The sequence below is a fragment of the Gracilinanus agilis genome, chromosome 1 (assembly GCF_016433145.1).
Source record: "Gracilinanus agilis isolate LMUSP501 chromosome 1, AgileGrace, whole genome shotgun sequence".
NCBI classification, from domain to species: domain Eukaryota; kingdom Metazoa; phylum Chordata; class Mammalia; order Didelphimorphia; family Didelphidae; genus Gracilinanus; species Gracilinanus agilis.
This window is the reverse complement of record NC_058130.1, coordinates 366,684,523-366,700,162: the sequence shown is the minus strand read 5'-3', so window position 1 is coordinate 366,700,162 and position 15,640 is coordinate 366,684,523. Positions and strand designations below refer to the sequence as shown.

General features: G+C 35.8%; 1 protein-coding gene across 1 annotated transcript in view; it reads left to right on the top strand.

The window, feature by feature from the left end:
• ITGA2 (integrin subunit alpha 2) overlaps positions 1–14,452 on the top strand; it is a 141,914-nt gene extending 127,462 nt beyond the window's left edge. Inside the window, exons 29-30 of the mRNA XM_044657746.1 lie at positions 12,268–12,384; positions 14,236–14,452. Of these exons, the coding sequence (XP_044513681.1) occupies positions 12,268–12,384; positions 14,236–14,316 (198 nt within the window). The 3' untranslated portion in view covers positions 14,317–14,452. The remainder of the gene's footprint in view (positions 1–12,267; positions 12,385–14,235) is intronic.
• The last annotated feature ends 1,188 nt before the right edge of the window (positions 14,453–15,640 follow it).

Below are 15,640 nucleotides of genomic sequence, written 5' to 3'. Positions count from 1 at the left end.
TGATTTTATCTTGTATTATTTCCATGTCTAATCTTGTATCTCTGATCTTTCTTTTTACTATATGATCATACAAAGGATACTAGATTGTAGGCCACACAGTTTAAATATTGTCACTATATGATCACATATTGTAAAGTACTTTCTGCTTATTCAAAGAAGTGTTTTAGGGACCCTTAGGAACTAAAGCATTTTGGAATAATTTATTAGATATACTATTTGTGTTTTGAAATGTCCATTTACAAGATTTTTATTCAAGAAAAAAATAAAAATAATACTTCTGGGAAAGGCTTCTTTATTTTAATTGATTGATTGATTGATTGATTGATTGATTTAGAATATTTTTCCATGGTTACATGATTCATGATTTTTCCCATCCCTCTTCCCTCCTCCCAGAGTTGACAAGCAATTCTACTGGGTTATACATGTATCATTGTTCAAAACCTATTTCCATATTATTCATATTTATAATAGAGTGATCTTTTAACTCCAAAACCCCAATCATATCCCCATCAAACTACATGATCAATCATATGTTTTTCTTCTGAGCCTCCACTCCCACAGTTCTTTTTGTGGATGTGGATAGCATTATTTTTCATAACTTCCTCAGTGTCGTTCTGGATCATGCAACCATTGCTACTAGTGGAAAAGTCTGTTATATTTGATTGTGCCACAATGTTTCAGTTTCTGTGTACAATGTTCTGGTTCTGCTCATTTCACTCTGCATCAGTTCTTGGAAGTCTTTCCAAGTTCATATAGAAATCCTCCAGTTCATCACTCCTTACAGCACAATAATACTCTATCACCATCAGATATCACAATTTATTCAGTCATTCCCCAATTGAAGGACACCCCCCACATTTTCCAATTTTTTGCCACTACAAAGAGTGAGGCTATGAATATTTTTGCACAAGTCTTTTCCCTAATTATCTCTTTGTGGCACACACCCAGCAGTGCTATGGCTGGATCAAAGGGTCTTTTAAAGTCTTTTAAAGCCAGAAAGGCTTCTTTAGAAAGATATACTGTTGATGGACATAAAGGCATCTCTTTTCTTAAAATTTGGTATAATTTATCATCCTGGAACTGAATCAAATATGATATGGCATATTAAAAAAATCTCTACCAATCTAATCTACTAACACTATGCACTGTGCATATCCTTTCTGAGACTTGTTAGAATATAGGAGATAATACTGCACATCGTCACCCAGAAGTCAGCTTAGACCAATGATGTCAGTCAGCTATCTCAGGGTCTATTCAGAATTGGTGGGAAATCCAAATACACTAATACAGAGATATTGCTGTTGTTGGTTAATTGTTTCACTTGTCCCCAACTCTTTGTGACCCTATTTGAGGTTCTCTTGATAAAAATACCGAATGTTTCGCCATTTCTTTCTCCAATTCATTTTACAGATCTAGAAACTAAGCCAAACAAAATGAAGGTTAAGGACTTGCCTATAGTCACAGAGCAAATTAGGGTCTGAAACTGGATTGGAACCCTTCAAGTCTTTCTGAATCCAGACCCCTTTTGAGATTTTCTTGGCAAAAATAATGCTAGAGCAGTTTTCTAGTTCCTCCAGCTCATTTTACAAAGGAGGAAATTGAGACAAACAGGATTAAATTACTTTCCCAAGGTCACATATGTTCTAGTAGGTGTCTGAGGCTGAATTTGAACTTGGGAAGATGAGTCTTCCTGACTTCAGCCCTGCCCTATCTGGCTCCACAGAGCTATTAGGAAAAAACTAAAGTAGAATGGGTAGCAATGTTGCTACCACCTTTGACCGAAGGGGAAAAATGATATTTTCTGTAGGCTCGGATGGAGGTTCCCCATCTGCTTCTGGCTTAGCATCCTCACAGAAATATTTGCTTCTGCCTTCAGGGCCTGAGACTTGGAAAATCAGAGCTATAGCCAAGAGAAAATGTGGATGTGGCATTCAGTTAAGTATTTTTGGACTTAGCCTGAAAAAAAATGATTTGTTACAGATTTTTAAAAGGTTGAATATAGGAGAATTTGGATTCAACAGTCACTCTATGAGCAATTTACTTGTTCAAGGCATAGGATTATGTGACATACAACAATGAGAAAGATATACATCCATTTCTCAAGGAGCTTATGGGCGGATATGAAAAGAAGACACGTGTTTGAGAAAAGAAAACAAGACAGAATATTTGAGTTCTGTAGGAGAGGCACAAGCAAAGCACCAAGAGAGCTAAAAGGAAGGAAAATGTTTTTGGTTGGTAAAGATGTGGGAAAGTCTGAAGCATCAGAAGATGCTTCTAGGAGTATCATTTGATGTAGACATTGAATAATCAATAGAACTTTCTGGATGATCCACAAACAAAACACTTCATCTCTCTGCTCTGGCAATTTTTTTCTCACTATGCCCCATAACTGGGAAGGAGTAGGAAGCTAGGAGATAGGGTTACTAATCAAAGGAAAAGAAAAAGTCATTAATGTATTCACCCATTGAAGGGTGAATGGCTTGAATATAAAGAAGGAAGCTATAAGTAAATTAGGCAAACACAGAATAGTATACTTGTCAGATCTCTGGGAAAGGAAAGATTTAAAAACCAGGCAAGACTTAGAAAACTTTTTAAAATGTAAAATAAATAATTTTGATTACATTAAATTAAAAAGTTTTGTACAAACAAAACCAATGTAACCAAAATTAAAAGGGAAGCAACAAATTGGGGGAAAATCTTTATAACAAAAACCTCTGACAAAAATCTGATTACTCAAATATATAAGGAGCTAAATCAATTGTACAAAAAATCAAGCCATTCCCCAATTGATAAATGGACAAGGAACATAAATAGGCAATTTCCAGATAAAGAAATCAAAACTATCAATAAGTACATAAGAAAGTGTTCTAAATCTCTTATAATTAGAGAAATGCAAATCAAAACAACTCTGAGGTACCACCTCACACCTAGCAGATTAGCTAACATGACAGCAAAGGAAAGTAATAAATGTTGGATGGGATATAGCAAAATTGGATCACTAATGCATTGCTGGTGGAGTTGTGAATTGATCCAACCATTCTGGATAGCAATTTGGAACTATGCCCAAAGGGCACTAAAAGACTGTCTGCCCTTTGATCCAGCTATACTAATGCTGGGTTTATACCCCAAAGAGATCATAGGGAAAAAGACATGTACAAAAATGTTTATAGCCGCACTCTTTGTAGTGGCAAAAAACTGGAAAACAAGGATATGCCCTTCAATTGGGGAATGGCTGAACAAATTGTGGTATCTGCTGGTGATGGAATACTATTGTGCTAAAAGAAATAATAAACTGGAGTAATTCCATGTGAACTGGAAAGACCTCCAGGAATTGATGCAGAGCGAAAGTAGCTGAACCAGGAGAACATTATATACAGAGACAGGTACACTGTGGTACAATTGAATGTAATGGACTTCTCTACTGGCAGCAATGCAATGATCCAGGACAAGTCTGAGGGATTTATGTAAAGAACGCTACCCACATTCAGAGGAAGAACTGTGGGAGTAGAAACACAGAAGAAAAACAACTGCTTGAACACATGAGTTGATGGAGATACGATTTGGGATGCAGACTCTAAATGACCACCCCAGTGCAATTATAAATATTGTGGAAATAGGTCTTGATCAATGACACATGTAAAACCCAGTGGAAATGTACTTTGGTTATGGGGGGAGAATTAGGGGGGTGGGAAGAACATGAATCATGTATCCATGGAAAATTTTTCTAAATAAATAAATGAATAAATAAATAAATAAATCCCATTGAAGGAAAGAATCACAGACAAGAAAGCAAGCTTTGAAACTTAAATATATAGAATTTATTATATTTAAAAATAAGAGCAAGTTATACTTAATAGAGTTGTGGTTTCATTTATAATCTTTTTATCTCCTACTCTGTATATGGAAATACTCATTTTATTTGGTATGTGTTAAATTTAGAATTAAAATGTAAATTTTAAAACTAAACATAGAGATATTCAGAAGATATAGATGCTGGAGAAGGGGACTGGGGTACAGGAAATCTGAAATAAAAGAAGATGATGATTATTCCAATTTGAAGGGAGGATGGAAAGATTGTAAAGCAGGAGCATAACAAACATAGAGGGCCCTGAATACTAGGATCTGTTACTGTTACCTAGGGTAGTTTATTGACTTCCTAACTACAAGTACCCAAGGCATAATTTGAAAAATTTGAAAAATAGAAATCAAAATGAAGAACATACCCCTTCAAAGATAAGCATAATCTTCAATGAGTTGGTAAATCAGGGGTTTTTTACTTACTTCAATTGATCAATGCCCTCTCATTCTACTCAGTTTACTTAAGAAGAGCAAAATCCCTACTCTAGCTTCCATACCATACCATGGAGGTCATCTAAGTTGCACAGAGATACCATAGGCAATATCCAGGCCAGCACCACATTGAAACTAACCAAAATAATCTTAACATCTTTACTATAATCAAAATTACAATGATGCAGTGGCAATCTGAGGGTGAAAAGTATAAGGAGCTAGATGTGGGCAGATAAAATCAGTAGCTGTGGACAGTGCTGACTAGGGGCTATTCTATTTACTAGTTTAATATCCTGTGAGGCTGCAGTTGTTCTGTCTTGATTTCCAGGAGGCAGGAGGCTCAAGGTATCATTTCTTATCAAGAATTGGGTTATTACTGTTGTGTACTTTTCTGGCTTTGCTTTGCATGAGCTTAGGAATGTTCTGCATGGCAGCATGGAGCTATTCTGTGGTGATAAGGAATGGCAACAGAGGCTCAGTTTGGACTTCTTTTAAGTAGAACAATTCACTTTTTCTTGATGTAATCAGTGTCCAAGGTTGTTTGCGTCAATAACATAAAAATATATTTCAAAGTGACTATCAAGTTTTTAATAAATAGCTTAAGATAATACATTGTCACACTGAAAAGTGGCAGCGTTTAGTTGCAAGCATCTGGTTATCATAACTACACAATCTCATTACTTGCATACTTGGGTCATAGAATGTGTTTACTCATCACAAATTCATACTGGATTCACTCATGTCAGGTGTACTCAGGCAAAGAGTTTAAACTTTACACAGTAGAAAACCAGGAGATATTGAACATGTACTTTAAAATTTGATGGATATCTTTAGTTGTAATATTACCTTCAATTCCAGATACATCTCTGGTCCTTTCCCTACCCAGCAAGCTGTCCAGTGTCATAAAGAGGAAAGAAGAGAAAAAGCAGTTGAGCAAGACTAACTAATATATAAAGCAAGTCTATTAAGTCTCACATCCATAGTCCCCAACCTATGAAAAGAAGAGGATGTTTTCTCATTCTTCTTTGGGGAAAGGCTTAAGACTATGTAGCTATGAAGCCTGGTTTTTGTTGTGGTCATTTTGTATATATAGTTTACCCATTTTGCTTATTTAATTTTGCATCAATCTCTATGGCTTTTCATGCTTCTCTCTATACTTTTTCATATTCTTTGGCACATTATTAATATTCCATTCCATTCTCATACTAGAGTTTGTTTACCACTCTCAAAACGATGGGTGTCGATTTGCTTCCAGTTCTTTATCCCTCAAAAAAGTGGGGTTGTGAATTGCACAGCATATATGGAAACATTATTCCTATTTTTTTACCTCTATAGGGAATATGCCTTGCATTGAGATCTCTGGGTCAAAGATTATAGTTACTTTATTTATCATACTTCCAAACTGGTTTCCAGAAATGGTTGGATTAATCACAGCTTCACCAATAATATAGAATCCCAAAAGTCTTCGGAATTTCGATTATTAATTGCTTAAAACTGCACTAAGACCTTTGAGATGGGGGCAGCTAAGGTAACACAGTGGAAAGAATTCTAGGCCTGGAGTTAGGACTACCTGGGTTCAAATCTAGCTTCAGATACTTCCTAGTTGTGTGACCCTGGGTAAGTCACTTAATCCTAATTGTGTACCCCCTTGCCACTCTTCTGTCTTAGAATAGATTCTTTTTTTAAAATTTGTATCTAATTTATTAATTTATAACACTTATCCATGGTTATAGGATTCATGCTCTATCCCTCCCCTCCTCCCACCCCCGCCCATAGCCCACACACAATTTCACTGGGTTTTACATGTGTCATTGATCAAGACCAATTTCCATATTATTGATATTTGCATTATGGTGTTCATTTCAAGTCAATATCTCTAATTATATCCCCATCCACCCATGTGATCAGGTAATTATTTTTCTTCTGTGTTTCTACTCCCACCGTTCTTCCTCTGAATGTAAATAGCATTCTTTCTCATAATTGCCTCAGAGTTGCCCTGGATCCAATATTGCATTGCTGCTAGTACAGAAGTCCATTAAATTCAATTTTACCACAGAGTATCCGTCTCTGTGAATAATGTTCTCCTGGTTCAGCTCCTTTCACTCTGCATCAATTCCTTGAGGTCATTCCAGTTCACATGAAATTCCTCCAGTTTATTATTCCTTTGAGCACAATAGTATTCCATCACCAACAGATACCACAATTTGTTCAGCCATTCCCCAATTAAAGGGCATACCCTAGTTTTCCAGTTTTTTGCCACCACGAAGAGAGTGGCTATAAATATTTTCATACAAGTCTTTTTCCTTATGATCTCTTTGGAGTATAAACCCAGCAGTGGTATAGCTGGATTGAAGGGCAGGCAGTCTTTAGAGCTCTTTGGGCATAGTTCCAAATTGCCATCCAGAATGGTTGGATCAATTCATAACTCCACCCACAATGCATTAATGTCCCAGTTTTGCCACATCCCCTCCAACATTCATTACTCTCCTATCATTTTAGCTGTCATTTTAGCCAATCTGCTAGATGTGAGGTGGTACCTCAAAGTTGTTTTGATTTGCATTTCTCTAATTATTAAAGATTTAGAGCACTTTTTCATGTGCTTATTGATAGTTTTGATTTCTTTATCTGGAAATTGCCTATTCATGTCCCTTGCCCATTTATGAATTGGGGAAAGGCTTGATTTTTTGTACAATTGATTTAGCTCCTTATATATTTGAGTAATTAGACCTTTGTCAGAGGTTTTTGTTATAAAGATTTTTTTTACCAATTTGTTGCTTCCCTTCTAATTTTGGTTGCATTTGTTTTCTTTGTACAAAAAGGTTTAGATCAATATCTCACAACCTATAGCAAGATAAACTCAGAATGAGTGAATGACTTGAATATAAAGGAAACTATAACCAAATTAGGTGAACACAGAATAGTATATTTGTCAGATCTTTGGGAAAGGAAAGATTTTAAGACCAAGCAAGAGATAGAAAAAATTACAAAATGTACAATAAATAACTTAGAATAAATTCTAAGATGGAAAGTTGTTTGCTTGCTTGCTTTAAGGCTTTTGGGACATCCTACATATTAGTGTATCTAACTTTCTGCAGACTCTCCAACATGGACTATTTCCAACTCCAAAGTTGATGGTATGATCTTTGCCAATCTGCTGAAAATAAGGGCTGTTCTGATTTGCATTTCTCTTATTACTAGTGATTTGGAGCAATCTTTCAAATACTTAAACTATTTGGTTTTACTTAAGAAACAGAAAAGTAGATCAGTAGAGCAAATTAAGGAAAGTTTTTTTAATTGAAATCAAACCAGTGATCATTAAAGCTGAAACTATAAATTATTTGAGGAAGAATTCCTAAATGACAAGAACTGTTGGGCAAACTAGACAGTGGTTTAGAAAAAATTAGAACTTGGAGGTTCACTGAATTGTCTAAGCTCACACAGTTTGGATAACCTGGGGAATGAGGAATGTTTAAAGAGAAAATGAAGCCTATGGGGAACTTGGTGGAGAGTTAGGGCCAGCAGGACTTGAGGAAGAAGGGCATTCTGAGTATGGGGAGAAAGTTTATGTGATTGCATGGGAGCTGTAGAAAGATTGTCAGTGTCACAACAGCTCCAATTGTTTCTCCTGCAGTGGCTATAGGATTTGTTGCTATCTTTTTGAAGAGGCTTTGGATACTTGGACCATGACAGTTTGCCTCTTACCATGAAGAATCTGTGGAGAGATGGAAGCTTAATGTGACATATTATGCTGTATTCCACAATAAGCTCAAAGTGGATACATGGCCTGAATATAAAAAGTCACACCATAAATAAAAAAATTTTAAGAGAATGAGTTCTAATTTTTCAGTAGCTGTGGCTAGTGGCAAATTCTTAACAAAACAAGGAATAAAAGTAACCACATAAGATAAAATAGATCATTTTGATTACATGAAATTAAAAGGCTTTGAAGAAAAAATTGACAACTGAGGAGAAAAAAAATCTTTGCATCAAATATCTCGAGAGCATATACCCAAGAAAAATAGGAATTTAACATCAACATATAAGAACAGGAGTCATTCCCAATGGATAAGTAATCAAAGGTTTTATACAGATGTGTCTCCAAAATAGCAAGTGTGATTTATTGAATACTTTTAAGCAAAAGAGTGACATGCCCAAATCTTATCCAAATGTTTAAGGTCTTCCTAAAATGGTCTAAAGGGCCATTGATACCTATCTCAGCTGTACCATTTCATATTATTATAGTCCTTCATAAAGTTTGCTCTGGACATCTAGAATTCTTATTATTCACAAACTTAATGTAGCAGGATTTTAGGATCAACTAAACATACTTGTAGACCATAGAGTGTAGTTATATTTCAGCATGTTAACTCAATATCATATACATTCTCATCATCACAAACACTAAGGTAATCCAGGGATACATTTGGATATATCTTTATTAATGACTAAAATTTCAGCTATTCTCAATTAATGTGTTCTGAGACCTTGTACTAGTTTATTAATAAACTGAAGAAAATTTGGGGCAAGTCATTTTCATTCCTTGGATTATCATCTGTAAAATATAGAAATTGAACTAGATGGCTTCTGAGGACTATTTCAGCTCTAGATTTATGATCCTATGATCTATTTCAATAAATCTAAACCCCTAATCTCCAAGGCTTAAACACCAAAGTTAATGGCTATACAATTTGTTGATATGTTGCAGTTGTTTTTTAGTCATATCTGACTCTTTGTGATCCCCATTAGGGTTTTCTTGGCAAAGACACTGCAATGGTTTGCTTTTTTCTTCTCCAGTTCAATAGATAGATGAGGAAACTAAGGCAAATATGGTTAAGTGATTTGCCCAAAGTCACACAGTTACTAAGTGGTTGAGAATGGATTTGAACTCAGGAAGAGAAGTCTTTCTGACTCCAGACCTAAAACTTGATACTGTGCCACCTTGCCGCTCCATTGAAAATAAAACAAATGATAATTGAGACATAATTTTTTTACAATGTTTTGGCTCTGAATGAACACAGAATCATCTCCACTCATGACTTTAAGTATTGACTCCTCCAATCTGATCACCATTCAGTTTTCTTAGGACATTAATTAAAGTTGCATTTCAAGAACTGTCTGATCAAAAAAATTAAGGATTAAAACATGCATTTCAAAAAAATGTTCCCTTCATACTCTTTCTCTCTGTCTTCTCTCAGTTTCTTTCAACCTATTACTCTTATTTCTTTCCAGATTAGTCTGCAGACTCCTCATGGAAATAAAGGCAAACTATCACAAGTCTCAGTTTCCAAAACCTCTTTAGAGAGATAACAAAGATGAGAGCAGAAGACAGCTCTTTATTATCTAAGTTCTTTTTTTTTTATAATTTTGTTTCCCCCCAATTACATGTAAAAACAGTTGGCAACATTTTTAAAAGAATTTTGAGTCTCAAATTCTTTCCCTCTCCTCTCTTCTTCTTTACTACTCTCTCAGCTGAGATGATAAGCATTCTGATATAGATTTTATATATGCAATCAGGTAAAACATTATTCTTTACTAATCCTTCTGTGGAATGAAATTCCAACAAAAAGAGAATTAAGAAAGTGAAAAAAAGTTTGTTTTGATCTGTATTCAGACTCATCAGTTTTTTCTCTGGAAGTAGATGGCATTTTTTTTTATCATGAGTTCTTTGGGATTGTTCTGGATAATTGAATTGCTGAGAATAGCTAAGTTATTTATAGTTGTTCATTGTACAATATTGCATCCACTGTGTACAATGTTCTGCTGATTCTGCTAACTTCACTCTGCTTCAGTTCATGTAAGGCTTTCCAGGTTTTTTCTCAGAATTCTTGCTCTTCATTTCTAACAGCACAATAGTGCGCCATTACAATCATATACTACAACTTACCCAGCCACAAGAAGGGCTGTTTGGGATAATTTTTATATATATATATATGTGTGTGTGTGTGTGTCCTTTTGCTTTTTATCTCTTTGGGATATAAACTAGTAATGATATTTCTGAGTCAAAGGGTATGTATGGTTTTATTTTGCTCTTTGGGCATCTGTCCAAATTGCTCTTCTGAATGGTTGAATCAGTTCAGAACTCCCCCATCAGTGCATTAGTGTCTCAATTTTCCCGTGTCCCTTCCAAGTTCTGTCATTTTCCTTTTCTGTTATAATAATCAATTTGATAGGTGTGGCATGATACCAGAGACTTGTTTTAATTTTCATTTCTTTAATAGTGATTTAGAGCATTTTTACAGAACTATAGAGAGCTTTACTTACTATGTCTAAGAACTGCCTGGTCATATACTTTGTTTACCAACTTTTCAAAGATTTGCATTGAAGTCTCCATTTTTGTTTTCTGAAGAAATTAAACAACCATAAAACTTAATAAGAGACCCAGTCTCCTCATAAACACCCCTAATCAGTTTTTTTTTGTTAATTCTGTAGCTCAGTTTTAGGTACATGAATAGGGTAATGTCTCTGTCTTTCATTCTCCGTTTGACTGTATTTTGCAAAAGAGGTTGAGCTTTATTCCATATTTAAAAAAAAGTTAAGGAACAAAATACAAAACTTTACCTGTTAAAACAATTAGATCAGTCATATCATGACAGATCTCACAAAGATTGCCTTAGCAAAATGCCACACATTACACTAGGTCAGGTTTACCACAGGAAGAGGTTAGTGTGAGCACTGAACTATTAAATTCATATAAATGTTCTGAATCCTAAAAACTAAATGGTTTTGAGTCAGAAAACTGAGAGTAATGTGTTAGAAATACAGCATTTTACCACAATTCTCATCTAAACAGAAGAGCTTTTGTTAATTTGCTTTGTTCCTCTCTCTCCCCACACACCCATTCATTTATTTGTTCATTCAGCATATGAAGTCCTTAACATTTGCAGCCTACTTTTTTAGGTTTGGGGCAATACACAATGATAAATAAAGTGTGGTTTCTCACCCCAAGAGACTTTCAATTGAATCCCAAGTGTTTGTATGCATATATAGCATTTTAACTAAGATGGGATTCTTAATGTTTCTTCCATAGTGATAGACACATATTTCAACAATTTCCGTTTCTAAAATACAAAAATTGGCAGCTAGATGGTTCAGTGGCTAGAAAGATTTGGCTTGGAATCAGGAAGGAAGATTCATCTTCCTGAGTTCAAATCTGGCTTCTAATACTTCCTAGCTGTGTTAACTTAGGCAAGTCATTTAACCCTGTTTGCCTCAGTTTCCTCATCTATAAAATGAGCTGGAGGAAGAAATTGCAAACCACTCCAGTATCTGTGCCAAGAAAACCTTAAACGGGTTTGGGGGGTGGCCTAAGGAATTGGACCCAACCGAAAAACAACAATCATAGAAATAATAAACTTAAAGCTTTTGAGCAGTGGTAGTATCTCTAATTATTTGTTATGTTTCTTCCATGTATATAAATATTCAAAAGATGAAAGTTAAAAAACAAACTAACTTGTGTCCTTAGTATCTTAAACAAATTTACACCCCAAGCATCAATTATTTCATCAGTGTAGGTCCTCCCTTCGTGTAAATAGAAAGCAGATTTCTCTTTGTAGAAGATAGTTTAATGGGTTGGTTTAGCCAAAAAAGTTCATCATCTTCTAATTATGAATATTCTGAAGCAAGCCAGACAGGCATTTTGATGAGAGGCAAATATGTCTGTTATTGAGTGTGTACTTAGAAGTCTTTCCAGCTTGATGTCAAATCTGCCAGAGTTTGTGCTCTGACTCATACCCTTTGGGAACCCAGAGCCATCTGCATGTCAAGTGAGCCACTAGAATGTCACATTATGGGATTTGCAAAGGGATACTCTTTAAAATAACATTCTGAGGGAGCCTACCTGCTGTTACCTGTTGGAACAAATATTTTATTAATCTCTTTGGACCTGAGTTTCAAAAGAGAGCATTAGACTAGGTAATCTCTATTATGTCATTCATAGGATGTCTAATTTGTGATTCTAATTTTAATATGTATTTTCAGATTCCACTTACAATAATGAAGCCTGATGAAAAACCTGAAATACCAATAGGAGTTATCATTGGAAGTGCAATTGCTGGTCTTCTCTTGCTATTAGCCCTAACTACTATTTTGTGGAAGGTAAATAATGAATGACTAGCTGTATGTGTGTGCACATGTGTGTGCATGTGTGTGAGTGTGTATGTGTGTGTGTGTGTGGTGGGTCATTGACAGAAAGTGTAATCTCCTAACATCTGTCTTTCAACCTTTTTCTCTTAACACTGATGAATGTAAAAATTACCAACTTAAGGTGCTGTCTAGGGCATCTACTTTTTGTTGTTATTCAGTTACTTCCATCATATCAGACTCTTTGTGACCCTATTTGGGGTTTTCTTGGTAAAGTTCTTGTAGTAGTTTGGTCATTTCCTTCTCCAGTTCATTTTACAGAAGAAGAAACTGAGGCAAACAGGTTTAAATGACTTGCCCAGAGTCACATAGCTAGTAAGTGTCCGAGACCAGAAAGGTATCTACTTGGTATTACTAAATACAAGTAATTGCCTTGGCTTGGCCATTAGCTGGGAAGTGAACATAGCCATATATGAAGGCATAACCGGACTTGACTCATTTGCCATAGGTGTTGAGATTGTAGGGTTGCACCTCTTTGTTTCAACTCTTCTTCCAAATAGTTGTTCCTAAGATGTTCTCTCCACTTCTCTTCTTGGTCCCTTTGTTAGACCAGGAAAAGGACCTATTTGTGTCTGGCACCTGTAGTCATACAATTTGCACAAAAATATCTTCCATGAAACTGACAGACTTACCATTTGAGAGATGTTTTGTGATATAAAATTACCATCCTTTGAGCTCTGAGATTTGGTGTTTTTTCCCAGGTTTTTTGTTTTGTTTTGTTTTGCAAACAAACCTAATTTTTAAAGTTCAGAAAAAAAGTTATCTAATCCTTCCAGAAGGCCAGTTTGTAAATGGGTGTTTGAGCATTTGGGTCAGAATGTGTTTTATATAGCATACCAGTTGTTTAGGCAGTCATATTCCTTTATTTGTCTGATGAACTCTGAGTTAATCTTTCAAGACTTTATCTTAAACATCCCATTTTCTGTTTAGAAATCTACCCAGTTTTTCCAGCTTTAAACCAGTCCTTTACTTTTCCCTATCCCTCATCCTAATTATCCAACCAGTTGCCAAATTTGACTGATTCTGCATCCACAACCATTCTCTTGTTGACTTCCTTCTCTCCATGTATACATTTAATTCAGGCCTTCATCACCGCTTATTGGACTAATTCAGGCTGCCTCAAAAATCTTATTGCTGATAGCTACACTAAGGCTTTTGGGACACCCTATATATTAGCTTCCAAATTGATTCTCTTGGTTCCTAGGCTTTCCGCTCTCCAATCTATCCTTTGTATACCCAGTATTATTTTCCTAAAGCACAGGTCTGGTCTTATCACCTCCATGCTCAAAAAAAATTTTCAGTGGCAATAGGACAAGGTTGTGCAAGGGAAAGAATGATAAGATTTCAAGTAAGGTTCTGGGTTTTTGCCACTTCCCACCTGTGTGATCTTGAGCAAGTTACTTAGCCTTAGTTTCTTCATTGGTTCTATGGATACAGTAGAAAGAATTCTCCTTTCCTTTCAAATTGGGCTCAGATGTTATTTCCTCTGTAAAGCTTTCCTCCAAGCCCCTAGCTGTTACTGTTCACTCCCTAACTGTCTTGGCCTAGACAACACTGTATACATAAGAAGTTCAGGTCCTACTTTATAGAATTTAAGCTCCCTGAAGGCAGGGAGTATTTTATTTTATTTTATTTTATTTTATTTTATTTATTTGTCTTGGATGTCCCCACTAAGTTAGGCATTTAATAAAGGTTTGTCAAATTGAATTGTTTACAGATTGGGGGGTGGGTAGCAAAGTGACAAACATATACTCATTCCAAAGATATGTTATTAACACCTGCATACTGTTTTTGTTTGTTTTGCAGCTTGGTTTTTTCAAGAGGAAATATGAGAAAATGGGCAAAAATCTAGATGAGACTGATGAGAATACGGAACTAAACAGCTGAATTGCCACAGTTTTCCAGCACAGTTGTAGCTGGAAATCCTTTGAATGACTGGTTTTTTCAAATATCAAAAACTCTTTTATCATTTTATGAGTGAAATGACTTTACAAACTTTATTTTAAGTGAAGCTGCTGGCCAGTTTGGGTATAAAAAAGTTCCTTTTGTTGGGGGAAAGATTTGCCTTTTTTGAAAGTCAGGGGTTTTTTACATAACGGGGAAAAAAAGACAGTCTTTAAACTGGCTGGGCCAGAGTTTATATTGATAGAAAACATTGTGCCAGAAATTCTGTGTTTCCTATTCCATGAGTGTTAAAGCAAAATGCAGACCTATTTTTTTAAATTCTTACCTTCTAAGACAGAAGAGTGGTTAAGGGCTAGGCAATTGTGATAAAGTAACTTGCCCAGAGTCACATAGCCAGGAAGTGTCTGAGGCCAGATTCAGCCTATTTTCAGATGTTTACTGGAAAAAAAAAAAGTGTCCAAAGTGTTACAACTTGCCTTCTTTGCAAGAGGGAGGTAGAAGAGCTTTTAACACCCAGGACAGTTATTCAGTATCTCTTTAATTTGAATAGACATTCAAATGAGATGAGACATTACAACTTATAGCCAAAGGCTATATATGTGAGTGGCACAGCTAAGGAACTGTGAAGGAGAACTTTATCCTCGGTGTCATGGGTAGAGTGGAAAGTACAATGACTCTTGAGTCAGACCTTGATTCAGATCCTAACCTGTTTACTACCTAGTAAACTTTGGTGCAATCATTAACCTCCCTGGGACGCCATTTTCTAAGCTGACAAATAAGGGGTTTGGCTAGTCTAGAGGACCTTTTAGGTCCTTTCCAACTGTGGGTCTATGATACTATGATCTTTCCTCTCAGAACTCCTGTCCTCTATCTTGGTGATCCCTTTCTCCAGTTTGAGCTTCAAACGTGGTTGCTTTTAGGGGACTGTCTAGCTATCACAGTTAAGAAATTAGGCTACTAGAAACAGTAGGGTGCCTTTCTGGATAGAGAGCCAGGCCTAAAGAAGGGAAGATCTTGGATTCATACATGGACTGAGACACTTCTTAGCTGTGTGACCCTGGGCAAGTCACTTAACCCCCATTGCCTAGCCCTTACCACTCTTCTGCCTTGGAACCAATACTTAGCAATGAATCTAGGATGGAAGATAAGAGTTATTTTTAAAAAAAGAAGAAGAAGAAAGAAATTAGGCTGCCAGGCAGTTTTAAGCAGCTCCTACTTTCCCCATAGCATATTCTCAGTCTCCCTTTCTGAACTGATTTTCTAAAAGCTCCAAGTTTGCTGTATTTTTTTTGTCTTACTTGTGCCC